The following is a 14,481-nucleotide window of genomic DNA, read 5'->3' as shown; positions in this document are numbered from 1 at the left end:
TGCAGTGTGATCAGCTGTCCCAGTGGTGCTGCACCAACACGTTGTGTTGTAGTGGCTTTATGTTTGGCAATGGGAAAGACAACCAGTCAATGCAGTGACTCTACCACACTTTTCCACTGCCATTTTGGTAATAAAAAATGCATACTGCTTTATCTCCTTGTCCAAGTTGTTGTTTTAACTGCACTTCATGTGTTGTCAAATGTAGTTGTTCTGCGTCCCCCCCAAATGAACAGAACCATGTCATCAAGGGAAAGGAATGAGTGAAAACAGGTTATCGAGACAGGACCAGGGATCCAGTTCCTCTGCAATCCAGGGCATGAAGTATGTCGCTGTACTTATTTTGTTAGAGAATAAACAAAGCCATTCTCCTGAAAGGATGAACCAGGAAATCGTTTTTTATTTTTTATTTTTACGAACAGGCATTCTGTTGTTGTTCACTTTCGGAGAATGTGGGGTAGCAGTGGCGCATAGATGCTGGTGTCTTTTGTATAAAAAGAAGAGTAACTGAAAATGTGGCTCGATGCAGCGGTAGTTACAGCAGTTATATTAGAAACACTTGTAATACAAATGTATGAGCCAGAGGCCCTTGTATGAGAGCTTTATTCCTTCCTTGGGTGTTCGTTCATGTTCACATGGATCTTTACAAACAGTCAGATGGTTGAAGCTTTCAGCAGTGATCTGAGCCATGCGAGAGACCACATCCAGGGATGAAGTACTGAACAAAGTGAACAAAAGAGGGAGAATGCTATAGCGCTGTGGAACAGATTCAGCCTCTTCTACTTCATTCTATTGCCACTGCTGGAATCTATATACACTCCCCCGGGAATGGCCCCCAATGGCCCCCAAAGTTGTATATCAGCTGCACATTCAAGCTTTATTAATTCAACAAAAAAAAACATAACCAACCAATAACATAACATAACATTCATTCAGGGGTGGGCAGTGCAAAGATAGAAACACAGGAGGGTAAATAGGGGACACATTCACAGTTTACAGGCAAAAGAACGAGAGCAGAAAATGGGGGCTGGAGGGAGGGAGTGGGCTGGGGTGGGTGTGTCTGGGCCTTGTTTAGAAGCACTTGCGATGCACAATGGAAGGGCCGGCCTCGTCGTACTCCTGCTTGCTGATCCACATCTGCTGGAAGGTGGAGAGGGAGGCCAGGATGGAGCCACCGATCCAGACGGAGTACTTCCTCTCTGGTGGGGCGATGATCTGGTAACACAGAAGATGTCATTTAATACACAGAATGAGCAAATCACATTGCATTGACTAAGGTACCGTACAATAAAGCTTAGTGAGACAAAAATCTGCGATATTTTGCTTCAGATTGAGTCGTAACAACTTGCATGAAATCATGAAACATTTGTCAAGACAAAGATTTATATTCAAAGTAAAGAGGTCAAAAGGATAATTGCGTTGAAATGGACCAATATCATTACTGGCTGTGAATGGCAAAAAATTAGGATGAATACTATACCGTACAAGGTAAAGTCCCTATACAACATCTCACACAGTGACTTGTAAGTTAACTCTGGATGTTAGTAATCTCCTACACACCTTGATCTTCATGGTGCTGGGGGCCAGGGCAGTGATCTCCTTCTGCATTCTGTCTGCGATGCCAGGGTACATGGTAGTACCTCCTGACAGGACGTTGTTGGCGTACAGGTCCTTACGGATGTCAATGTCACACTTCATGATGCTGTTGTAAGTGGTTTCATGGATACCAGCGGACTCCATGCCTGGGGAGGAAACCAGAGGAAATCACACAGAGTCACAAGAGACAGAGATAGATCCTTGTTTCAAACTGTTGAGAGAACGGCAGATGGAGAGAGTGAAAAAGGGGATACAAGAAAAAGAGAGTGGGATTACCGATGAAGGAGGGCTGGAAGAGGGTCTCGGGGCAGCGGAATCTCTCATTGCCGATGGTGATGACCTGACCGTCGGGCAGCTCATAGCTCTTCTCCAGAGAGGAGGAGGAGGCAGCGGTGGCCATCTCATTCTCAAAGTCCAGGGCCACGTAGCACAACTTCTCCTTGATATCGCGGACAATTTCTCTCTCGGCTAGAGATAGGAAGGTAAGGGGGAGGTTAGATCAAGGATTGATTGGTAGTTTGGCAGAACAGCACTTCTGTGTCCGCGTAGGCCTCTGCTTAAAAGTCATATACTGTACAGTATGAGAGAATATAGTCTCATCAGAGATTTGCCCATCCCAGAGTTCCTACTGACCGGTGGTGACGAATGAGTAGCCCCTCTCGGTCAGGATCTTCATGAGGTAGTCAGTGAGATCGCGGCCAGCCAGGTCCAGACGCATGATGGCGTGGGGCAGGGCATAACCCTCATAGATGGGGACGTTGTGGGTGACACCATCACCAGAGTCAAGGACAATACCTGTGGAGGTTTAGGAGGACACCGTTTTTTTGGGAGGACACGAAGTTTAAGACCCAGTGGAACTGAATGATCAGTATAAAATGAGGCTGGTTTTGACTGGTGTGTTAGACTGACCTGTTGTGCGACCAGAAGCGTAAAGGGACAGAACAGCCTGGATAGCTACGTACATGGCTGGAACGTTGAAGGTCTCAAACATAATCTAGAACAGGACCATTTGTTTAGGTTGCAGTGTTATTTTTTCACACTAACATATCATTCTCACGGCACTAATCAAAGATCATAGCATCGTGTAACACATTTCTTCTGTATATATCAAATCAAATCAAATCAAATTGTATTTGTCACATACACATGGTTAGCAGATGTTAATGCGAGTGTAGCGAAATGCTTGTGCTTCTAGTTCCGACAATGCAGTGATAACCAACAAGTAATCTAACTAACAATTCCAAAACTACTGTCTTATACACAGTGTAAGGGGATAAGGAATATGTACATAAGGATATATGAATGAGTGATGGTACAGAGCAGCATACAGTAGATGGTATCGAGTACAGTATATACATATGAGATGAGTGTGTAAACAAAGTGGCATAGTTAAAGTGGCTAGTGATACATGTATTACATAAGGATGCAGTCGATGATGTAGAGTACAGTATATACATATGCATATGAGATGAATAATGTGGGGTAAGTAACATTATATAAGGTAGCATTGTTTAAAGTGGCTAGTGATATATTTACATCATTTCCCATCAATTCCCATTATTAAAATGGCTGGACTTGGGTCAGTGTCAATGACAGTGTGTTGGAAGCACACTGTCAAGAGCCTTACAGAGTCTTAAAAGGCTAGGTTAGAGATTTACAGTGGACCAAGTCCCAGCTGTAGTGTATGAGGGTCATCACCTGGGTCATCTTCTCCCTGTTGGCTTTGGGGTTAAGGGGGGCCTCTGTCAGCAGGGTGGGGTGCTCCTCTGGGGCCACACGGAGCTCATTGTAGAAAGAGTGATGCCAAATCTGCCAACCCACACAAAACACACAAATGAATCAAACAAACAGCCTCACCACAACCTGGTGAAAATAAAGTGGTTCGATTGAGGCCCTTGTTGAAATCCCACACAAAACATTGAGGTCGATCTTGAGAGAAATTTACGATTCTAAGTGAATAACACCATCTGTTGCATGCATCTGTTGAGGGGATGACAGCATGTGCCCTGAGATAATTGGTTGACATGTTTGTCTCCTAGTCACCGGGGTTGAGTCATAGCTAAATTACATGACAAGACTGCGTGGAGGCTGGGGGGTGCCATTAGCATAACATCTCTTTAGCTAACCAATGATCATGTCGTAGTTCTGAGAATAGTTCCTGGATCTCAATGCCACTGGATGGATCCCAAAGTGCCACCCGGGGAGTTGTGTTGGCTGAGGGGCTATTTTTGGGTGACATGATGGAAAATGAACATACATCAAATTCCATGTTGTGTGTTCCTGTTTTCCAATGTGATTTTTTTTTTGATGGTCGTCCAAGTCATGTGTGTTTTATGAGTCTGTGTGTCATTGTTGTATTGTGTGTAGTAGGGTGTGGTAGGCTTACTTTTTCCATGTCATCCCAGTTTGTGATGATGCCGTGCTCAATGGGGTACTTCAGGGTTAGGATACCTCTTTTGCTCTGTGCCTCGTCACCCACGTAACTGTCTTTCTGTCCCATGCCGACCATCACACCCTGGGGAGAGGAACAGGCTGCTCAGAAACACACTCACCACACTGTAAAGTGGATGCTATTACTAGTACTGAAATTCAACAAATAGACTTTGCTGTGTGGAGACTTAAACCATGATGGGTAACAAAAGTGAAACATTTAAATAAAAATGCTTTGAAATTAAGAATATAACGAGGACCATGAAAGACTACGGTCAAAAAGTGGATGATTTCTCATCGCCCAATCAGAAGTCGGTTACATCCAGCCGTTTTGATAGACAAATGGCGGCTCACCTGATGTCTGGGACGGCCTACGATGGAGGGGAAAACTGCTCTGGGGGCGTCATCCCCGGCGAAGCCTGCCTTGCACAGACCGGACCCATTGTCACACACAAGGGCGGTGCTCTCTTCGTCGTCACACATTGTCAATTCTTTGCTTTACCTTCCTTACTCCGACTGGAGACAATCACTGCAGGGGCACCAAACAGAAGAGTAAGTGTGTGTGTGTGTGTGTGTGTGTGTGTGTGTGTGTGTGTGTGTGTGTGTGTGTGTGTGTGTGTGTGTGTGTGTGTGTGTGTGTGTGTGTGTGTGTGTGTGTGTGTGTGTGTGTGTGTGTGTGTGTGTGTGTGTGTGTGTGTGTGTGTGTGTGTGTGTGAGTAAGTCTATCCTCTAAAGTAATGTGACCACACCCTTCTGAGGTGAATTCATGAAAACCGTAACACCACAACAAAAGTCTGGTGTGGCAATTATTGACATTAATTCATGCAGGAATACTTGGTTCAGGTAAATCCACTAGTCTGTACAAAAATGTGAAAAAAGGATGTAGGCTATTCCTATTAAAAGTGAAAAAGTCCATTTGGAATGTTGGCATGTGCTTGGAGTACAATATAAATACATTTTTCCAAAAGCCTATGGAGCACATTGTTATACAATGTTATAACACTGTACAAATGTAACATTAATAGCAGAACATTCATGATTAAGACCAAAACTCCCCATAGGAGTTACCCTACAAACCTCCTGAGTTAGGGTTAGGGTTGTACTCCAGTCTGTAATGAATGGATTCAGCACCCTGGGAAAACTTCCTAATTAGGAAATGATGCGACATCATGTCTGTCTTTGGACTGGACTTTGAAAACCTTTCTCCTTCACTCCCTTCCTCTCTGGCCCTGCCTGTCTACAATTGTAAAAAAAACTAGAAAGGAGAGAAACATGACAGGGATGGGAGGGAGAGAGAGAGAGAGAGAGAGGGCAGCAGAATCAAGGAGGACCATATTTAGTCATAAACCTTTGGAATAAAGGATTTCCAAAGCTTTCCAGCAGAGGGCACCATGAGCAACTATGATGGAGTTCACTGCTGAAGATTGGCTGGTGTTGAACTCTTCAAGACTCCCATCATTTGCAGAACATAGCAGAGACCCCTATATGCAACCAGTCATCACCTCATTTACACATTTCAAAAGCTTTCCACATTTCAAAACTGTAGACAGTAAACGACCAAACTTTCCAAACTGACTGAGTTCCAAAGAGACTTAACACTCTATGAGACAATCTATGAGCCTGACTGTTTCCAAGAGACGTTACAAGACTTTGAGACAACCTTTGAGAGAAATGTTTCTCTTGCGTCATTGGCACTGACCCAGCTGTCTAATACTGTGATCAACTAACTGAAAAAAAACAATTTATAATTGATAACAGGTTTCTGAGCCTATACCATAGTTGCAACAAGACATTGCAAATTGAGCATTTACAACTGTGCTATTCTACCACACTCTTTCAAGCAGCAACACTTGCTTCTTCAACCACAAATCCTAAGTGAACCACAACAGCATGATGCTTAAGATATCTTCCAAGAGCTGTGACACTTAATACCCACAACAGACCACAGTGACTTAGTTGTGAGACTTCAAAATCCCTGTCTTGCATTAACATACACCTGCGAGATTAGCCAAAGCTCTTCAAGGCTAATGAGCTTGGTTTAAATTGAGCAGCCGTCTGTGCTGTAAGGTGCTGACCCCTGCAGTTGAATCAGACTAGCAGATTAGCAGCTAACAATTTAGCAGGTGTCGACTTGAGGCAGTCAGGCAGACTGGAAGGAGGGAGAGGAGGACAGGGTAGGAGAGCAGAGAAGAAAGAAGTGGAAAGAAGATGATGAGGAGAAGAACAGGGAAGCAGGGAGAGGAGCAGGGAGGACAGAAGAGGGGCTGAGAGGAGCAAAGAAGATGAGGGGGGCAGGGAGATGATAGGAGAAGAACAGGGAAGAGAGAGGACAGAGAGGGGCTGAGAGGAGCAGGGAAGAGAGAGGGGGAAAGAAGATGATAGGAGAAGAGCAGGGAAGAGAGAGGACAGAGAGGGGCTGAGAGGAGCAGGGAAGAGAGACGGGGAAAGAAGATGATAGGAGAAGAGCAGGGAAGAGAGAGGGGGAAAGGAGAGGTAAGGTGGTGGCCTACTCACCCTGACAGTGCTTGGCCGGGGTATGCCTCTCAAGGATGGTGTGCCCCCTCACTGGCCTGGGGAGAGTTTATGTAGCTCCCAGACCCTATCCTCCACTTCCCCCTCCCACTTCCCAAACATGGAGCCGGGGCTGCACTCTCTCTATCTGCCTCACTCAGCCAGAGCCTTATAGGGATGGCCGGGGAAAAACAGTCCAATCCTAGTGCTTTAGTGGAGGGCCCCAGTCCCATCATTCAGAGCATTCCAGGGGCCTTTTTTTCTGTGAAAGGCAGGAGATCTCACCATCCTTGAACATAAACACACAGCACAGAGCTCATAGGACTGCCCACTGTGACACACAGGAACCTCACACACACGCACAGACTGAGTGACACGGAAGAGTGAAACGGGTTAGGTCACAAATACAGCCTATAGTTGCTGTTTGAATTGGCATCAGTTAGATGAGGAAATATTCGATAGGTGTGAAGAAATATTATTTCTTGTCAGTTGAGGTAGAGGTCTGTTAAATTGTATTGTAGCTATGGAATATTCTGACCTTTCAAAATGTCAGATTGTTATTCTACACATTTGTTTCTCACTGCTTCTCTGGAATGATCTTCCAGATTATCTTCTGTGATGACCCACACTGAATGGAGAGTGGTCCCACTTTATCTGGATAATCTCATATAGTTGATCTTCAGATAGTCATACGAACACTAAACTATCTGTTGATAAGCAACTGGTTGCTACTGTTACTGTTTAGGGTTAGGATAAGGGTTCATGTTAGGGTTAGGGCTAGGGTTAGTAGATAGTTAGTTGAAATGTTGTTGACAGTCATTGAACATCTACAGAACATCTACTTGGGGCAATCCAGATAAAGGGAGTGTTACCAAAAATTATTGTTACCAAACCCGTTTGTGAGCGGCGGCTCGGGTAGGTAGACCTTGAGACCATAGCGAGGAAAAGTGAAGTTGAAGGCTTACTAATGGTGCTGAAAGAACCTGTCACCAACTGCCCATTGCCACAGCGTCGAGACCCACAGAAAGTGGCGTGTTGAGTCGCTGGTTCTTAGTATTACAAAGGCTACATCACTCTGCTCTAACAATCAGGTGGTCAGACGAACAGTTCTCCCCTGGTCAAAAAGCACTTTATCTTCCAGCATCGTTTTTATGAAAGGGCCATTTCACCACATTTTAACCTCATGTTCATTATCTACGTCACCATAACAGTGTTTCTAGCCTACACATATGGGAAAATGACTCATTTTCATTCTATGGTCAAAAGCTTAGGTGCCCCTTTAAGTTGAAGCTAAATAGATGCCGTTAATATGGAACGATATGAGGTGCCGCTGGTCATAAGTTGGGGATGGGACGGTCATCATCATCTACCCTGGCGCTGGTGGGATCCCATACTGTAAACCCATGAGCTCATCTTTAGACGGACTGGCCGGGTGTTGTCTCAGGTCCCAGGCTCTCTGGACTGTCTGCTTGTCTGATGAGGTATGCTACGCTACAACAACGTACTGACGATGGCCAGCACAAAGCCATATCAGGATGAGAGACAGTCGGGGAGAGAGTGAGGTGAAAGGGGGCGGAGAGAAGCGGGAGAGAGAGGGAATAAGGAAGTGAGAGAGTAAGAATATTATCAGCATGACTGGAGGACTATTGGGTTTGTGGTTGAGCTCAACTAATTGTACTGTGAAAGGCTATTGTCAGCGAATATGAATTGTCATTTGATGCAAATGGTACAGCAATCCCTCTGAAACAGTTCAAACAATCCGGACTCATCAGGCTGTGCAAAATAATGTAGCTGTCACCCAATGATCAGCAGCTTTAAAGCTACAGCAAAATCTCTCTATTTTTTTTCTAATTCAAGTTTTAAAAGTATATATTTTTCTTTCTCTGGCATAAACCTTGAAATAACATTCTCAATTCCTTCTCATGTTCTGCAAAGTCATGAGGATGATATTTGACTGATTTTGTTCCTTAGTTGTGTGATCGAGGGAATTCTCAGTCCTGTTGTATTAAAGGATTGGTCATGTTCAGTAGTACAGAAGCTAAACTGTTTCATGGAAAAAATGCTTGGAATGTTAGATCTGCTGTCAAAAATAAATGTAATTTGTTGTAGCCTACACTCCATCCTAGACTGACGCTAGCTGATGCTGGTATTCCTTCGGTTCATACTTTTAACACTTGGAATTAGTAACAAGACGTTGTACAGCAAGATGGCCAAATGTACCACATTACAAGACTTTTCATTCATTGTAACACAAAGGCAAAATGATTCAACAGTACACAGCTCTCCCAATATTGTCTAACGAGTCAGACTTGCACATCTCTACAAAGAGCCCCTTTACCAATACATGACCTTTGCAATACTAGCATGGCTGGTGTTTATCACTCTCTGTCAGCGTGAAATCCCTCAAATTGGAGGTCAGCTTTACACATGGAAGGAGAGCCACTGACCTGCCTCCCACTCGGCCACAGTAACAGCGCACTGCAGATTTGAATGCAGCACCAAAAAAGGAGCTGTTCAGTAAATAAGGAGAGACTTGGCAGACCGCGCTTCCTCAAGGCATGTAGGGAAGAAACAATCCCACCGAAGGTGTGGTCTGGGAAAAAACATACCCTCACTCTATTTTGTGTGTGTGTGTGTGTGTGTGTGTGTGTGTGTGTGTGTGTGTGTGTGTGTGTGTGTGTGTGTGTGTGTGTGTGTGTGTGTGTGTGTGTGTGTGTGTGTGTGTGTGTGTGTGTGTGTGTGTGTGTGTGTGTGTGTGTGTGTGTGTGTGTGTGTGTGTGTGTGTGTGTGTGTGTGTGGGTGTGGTGTGTGTGCGTGTGGGTGCGTGTGCGTGTGTGCGTCTGCATCTACGTAATACTGTGGGTGAAAAGGCGCTCCGCGTGTTTAAACTGAAGGTATCCTTTGCGCCCCACCAGTCAGCGTGCGCTCACTTATTCCCATGTTTAGCTGCACTCTTAACTTCCTCTCCTCTCTTGCAGCGACTTCTCTTCTCCTTTATGAGACCTCCTCTCGTTCTTTGCCTCATTGAAGGCACATCTGCTCGCCTAAGTGATAGTAACGGCAGCAACTGATTCAGTGAGCCTTGTTTTGAAAGACGATGCATAACACTCTGCACCTTTCGGAAGACCAGGGGTATACAGCATCATGTAAGACATGTTGATATCTATTTGAGAGGTTCGAAAGGAACATGATAATCATCATAACCTTGATGTCACATAACTGGACAAACATCTCTGCCCCTCAGTATCTTCCACCTATGCCTCTTTCATTGAATCGAGTTAGCAGCATTTATAGGGGAACGTGGCTGTAGACCGTTACATCTCCCTCAACACAGCTACTGCTGCTACTGTTCCGACTATCAGCGTTGATATCAATCCTCTCCACATTAAATCCCCATCTGACGCCAGGCCATCACGGCAGACATCAACCGATCAGAGCAGGCCAGTGTGTGCAGCAAGCCAGTGTGTGCAGCAGGGCGTTGGGCTCTTGCAGGGCTCTACTGGCATGTGCTTTGACCGAAAATGGCAAAGCAGCTGTGGTCTTTAAGGACGTTCCCTGCTGCCTTCTCATTGGACGCTTAGCATCAACAGGCATCTGCTCACAACCAGCTCTGGAATGTCTTATGGTGACTCCTAGCAAGCAAGGCCTGAGCCCGAGCCCATTTTCTTCCTGTTTTGAGTGTGCCTCTCTCTCTCTCTCTGTATGTGTGTGTGTGTGTGTGTGTGTGTGTGTGTGTGTGTGTGTGTGTGTGTGTGTGTGTGTGTGTGTGTGTGTGTGTGTGTGTGTGTGTGTGTGTGCGTGTGTGTGTGTGTGTGCGTGTGTGTGTGTGTGTGTGTGTGTGTGTGCACGTGTGCGTGCATGATTATCTATGTGTGTGTGTGTGAGAGAGAGTGAGAGAGAGAGAGAGAGAGAGAGAGAGAGAGAGAGAGAGAGAGAGAGAGAGAGAGAGAGAGAGAGAGAGAGAGAGAGAGAGAGAGAGAGAGAGAGAGAAAGCGAGAACATTGTGTTAGCTAACTCGAGTACAGATCCAGTACCTCAATACTCTTCAGACTTCAGTTCCTTGTTCCATTTCCTTAATGGCCTCTGATTGGTCAAAGGATTTGAAGGTCTCAACCATATTGCTTTCACCAGCCAAATCCAATCAAATCTGTGGTGATGAGGTGAAGAAGATGAGAAAAAGAAGACAGAATGCCCTACTGGATAAACCTTGGGATATTATCTGGTGTAATCTGTCTTGTCTCTGTGGGTTTCCACCTCTTTCACTGTTGTATTTAGCCTCACCTGACCTCTGGCCTACTGGTATCCCCCATCCCCTTTACTGCCCTCACTGTCTGTGTTCTGCGGAGCACGGCACTCTCTGTACTCCATGTGCCTTTTCCTCTCTCGCCCTCTAGTGGCATAATAATAACTTTTGTTTTTCAGCAAAACAGCTTTAGGGACGAGTTCATATTTAGATGTTTTGATTTCAGATTCAACCCAACTGCTGGAATGAAGTGTTCGGTAACACTTTCTATGAAGTACATAATGCTTCATAACGTCCTTCTTAATGCGTTATAACTCTAACTATCAGCGTCCATAATAACTCATAAGTGGTTATAAAACTCAGTGTGATGTTTTATAGATCATTAACTATAATGACTTATAAGACTATAGTGCATAATGTATTATAGCCATACTGGGTTGAAAACACAGACAAGATAGTTACTACACACATTAGGCTCTATAACACACTTTAACAATATCTCATAATGTACAGTATTATAAAGCTTGATAACTCACTATTCATGTGTTTTTGTATACTTTAACTAAAGTGATTCACTTATTTATAAAACACTATAGAAGGTATTTGTAGGCTTTAAGTAAAGTGTAATCCGTTTCCAGAATATAAAGAAAAAGCAACAACACAGAGTTAGCTACCCTGGTAACGTCACCATTTTATTTAACAGTGGAAACATCATGTGGACATTTTTAAGCAAAGCTGTTTATTATTTCAACACGTAAAAAAATAACACAGCATTTAGCTCAAATTTTATACAGAGAGACTACGGTTAAGTTCCTTGGAGATTCAAACCAGCATCCTTTCAGTTACTGGCCCAGCACTCTAACCACTAGGCTACCTGGGCACCAATATAACTGACTGGGTGCAAAAACAGGCTTACTATGTGGACTATATCCATGTATGTGGACCCCAGGAAGAGTAGCTGCTGCATGTGCAGTAGCTAATGGGGATCCTAATACACTAATCTAAACTACTGCACAACAAGAGCACTTTCTGTAGCAAACAGAAGGGGAAGGATATGTGCACTATAGGAGGCTGGTGGGAGGAGCTATAGGAGGACAGGCTACAGAGGACCACACAGCCTACTCATCACGTGAGCGTGTTCACTGAACCACCTGTCTTACACGTCACCCCCATTTGACCATCTTCAAGAGACCCACCCGACACTCTGAAAATGAGGGGTTCAACAAGGGTTCTTCTAAGATCGTCAACGTTCTTTGAAGAACCTTAGGGTGCTTGGCACTGGAAATCGCTCCCAAAAGGTTATTCCAAGAACCACATAGGAGGTAGGATTAATCAGGGGGGGGGGGCAACTGAAACATTTGGATTTGAAAGGAAAGCAGGTGCAGGCACATAACTTAAATGGAGGAGCTCTTTACATTTTCCAGTTAAGGTTTGTCCCTTGTACGATCAAATTGATACTGTTTTATAATGATACCACCTATTTGTATATGGGTGGTATATTTGTACAAATTGTTGTGTTGTTTATACACTTTCTCCCTTTTAAAACTCGTTCTCAAACAGAACATGGACACAATTCAATGGATATCAGTCAACAAAGAGGTAAGAATATGTAGGCTATAGGAACATGTTGAAGGCTGGCTGTATTGGGCGCAGATGACTGAACTGCTCACTATTGTGTGTGTGTCTGCAGGTATAAAGACGAGGAGGCATACAAAGGTAAGTCAATTGGTATGTTATGCAGATCACGTGTACCATGCAACTGTTCAGGGAAGTCAGGAACCAATACACGCAGTCAGTCAGGAAAGCTAAGGCCAGCTTCTACAGGCAGAAGTTTGCATCCTGTAGCTCCAACTCCAAAAGTTCTGGGACACTGTGAAGTCCATGGAGAACAAGAGCACCTCCTCCCAGCTGCCCACTGCACTGAGGCTAGGTAACACGGTCACCACCGATAAATCCATGATTATCGAAAACTTCAACAAGCATTTCTCAACGGCTGGCCATGCCTTCCGCCTGGCTACTCCAACCTCGGCCAACAGCCCCCCCGCAGCTACTCCCCCCAAGCCTCTCCAGGTTCTCCTTTACCCGAATCCAGATAGCAGATGTTCTGAAAGAGCTGCAAAACCTGGACCCGTACAAATCAGCTGGGCTTGACAATCTGGATCCTCTATTTCTGAAACTATCCGCCGCCATTGTCGCAACCCCTATTACCAGCCTGTTCAACCTCTCTTTCATATCGTCTGAGATCCCCAAGGACTGGAGAGCTGCCACAGTCATCCCCCTCTTCAAAGGGGGAGACACCCTGGACCCAAACTATTACAGACCTATATCCATCCTGCCCTGCCTATCTAAGGTCTTCGAAAGCCAAGTCAACAAACAGGTCACTGGATGCAGTTTATCACTGTGCCATCTGTTTTATCACTAAAGCACCTTATACCACCCACCACTGCGACTTGTACGCTCTCGTCGGCTGGCCCTCGCTACATATTCGTCGGCAGACCCACTGGCTCCAGGTCATCTACAAGTCCATGCTAGGTAAAGCTCCGCCTTATCTCAGTTCACTGGTCACGATGGCAACACCCATCCGTAGCACACGCTCCAGCAGGTGTATCTCACTGATCATCCCTAAAGCCAACACCTCATTTGTCCGCCTTTCATTCCAGTTCTCTGCTGCCTGTGACTGGAACGAATTGCAAAAATCGCTGAAGTTGGAGACTTTTATCTCCCTCACCAACTTCAAACATCTGCTATCTGAGCAGCTAAGCGATCGCTGCAACTGTACATAGTCTATCGGCAAATAGCCCACCCATTTTTACCTACCTCATCCCCATACTGTTTTTATTTATTTACTTTTCTGCTCTTTTGCACACCAATATCTCTACCTGTACATGACCATCTGATCATTTATCACTCCAGTGTTAATCTGCAAAATTGTAATTATTCGCCAACCTCATGCCTTTTGCACACAATGTATATAGACTCCACTTTTTTTTCTTCCTATTGTGTTATTGACTTGTTAATTGTTTACTCCATGTGTAACTCTGTGTTGACTGCTCACACTGCTATGCTTTATCTTGGCCAGGTCGCAGTTGCAAATGAGAACTTGTTCTCAACTAGCCTACCTGGTTAAATAAAGGTGAAAAAAAAAACTCCCCCCCTTACCTCTTCATTTAAAATCCCAGAGGCCTCTACATTATGGACAAGGTATGTGTGTGAAAACCATTATCAAAACAATCATTCCCAGAGGATATACTGTACCCATTGGACTTGGGGCTCTGCAGGGAGTTTACTTTAGGTTTAGATTTTTTAAATTCTGCTTTGCCACTAAAATCACAGTAAAACAACTAAAATCTTATGTTATTGTTGTTATTGTTATGTATATTCTTCTTCTTCTTATTCATAATAATAGGGAAGGGGAGGTGATTCAAAAATGAACCCCAAAAGGTTCTTCAAAAGGTTCTTTGACGATCCATTAAAAAGAGGTTCTTTGAAGAACTTACAGGGGTTCCCCCACAGTTTCAATTTGAAGAATCCCTCAAGGATACTCCATGAACCTTTTCTTTTTAGAGTGTAGTCACAGGAAGAAATGCTTAGGCATTAACTCAGCAGGCTGACACGGTCTTAACCCAGTCAGTCACATGTTAACCTTTAATGAGTACACTTGCTGGAGACTTGAAACTAGCACGTCTAACACAAACTAACACGTC

General features: G+C 44.5%; 1 protein-coding gene across 1 annotated transcript; it reads right to left on the bottom strand.

The window, feature by feature from the left end:
* Positions 1–570: 570 nt before the first annotated feature.
* On the bottom strand, positions 571–6,690 carry LOC124040031 (actin, aortic smooth muscle). The gene is made up of 9 exons (XM_046356739.1): positions 6,538–6,690; positions 4,378–4,552; positions 3,980–4,108; positions 3,292–3,402; positions 2,503–2,587; positions 2,227–2,388; positions 1,870–2,061; positions 1,558–1,739; positions 571–1,212 (listed from the first exon to the last, which is right to left on the bottom strand). Exons 2-9 carry the CDS (start codon positions 4,504–4,506, stop codon positions 1,069–1,071), a joined length of 1,134 nt encoding a protein of 377 aa, XP_046212695.1. The 5' UTR covers positions 4,507–4,552; positions 6,538–6,690; the 3' UTR covers positions 571–1,068.
* Positions 6,691–14,481: the final 7,791 nt, after the last annotated feature.

The sequence above is a fragment of the Oncorhynchus gorbuscha genome, linkage group LG07 (genome assembly GCF_021184085.1).
Source record: "Oncorhynchus gorbuscha isolate QuinsamMale2020 ecotype Even-year linkage group LG07, OgorEven_v1.0, whole genome shotgun sequence".
NCBI lineage: Eukaryota > Metazoa > Chordata > Actinopteri > Salmoniformes > Salmonidae > Oncorhynchus > Oncorhynchus gorbuscha.
The sequence above is the reverse complement of the archived record's forward strand: the minus strand, read 5'-3'. Positions and strand labels throughout refer to the sequence as shown.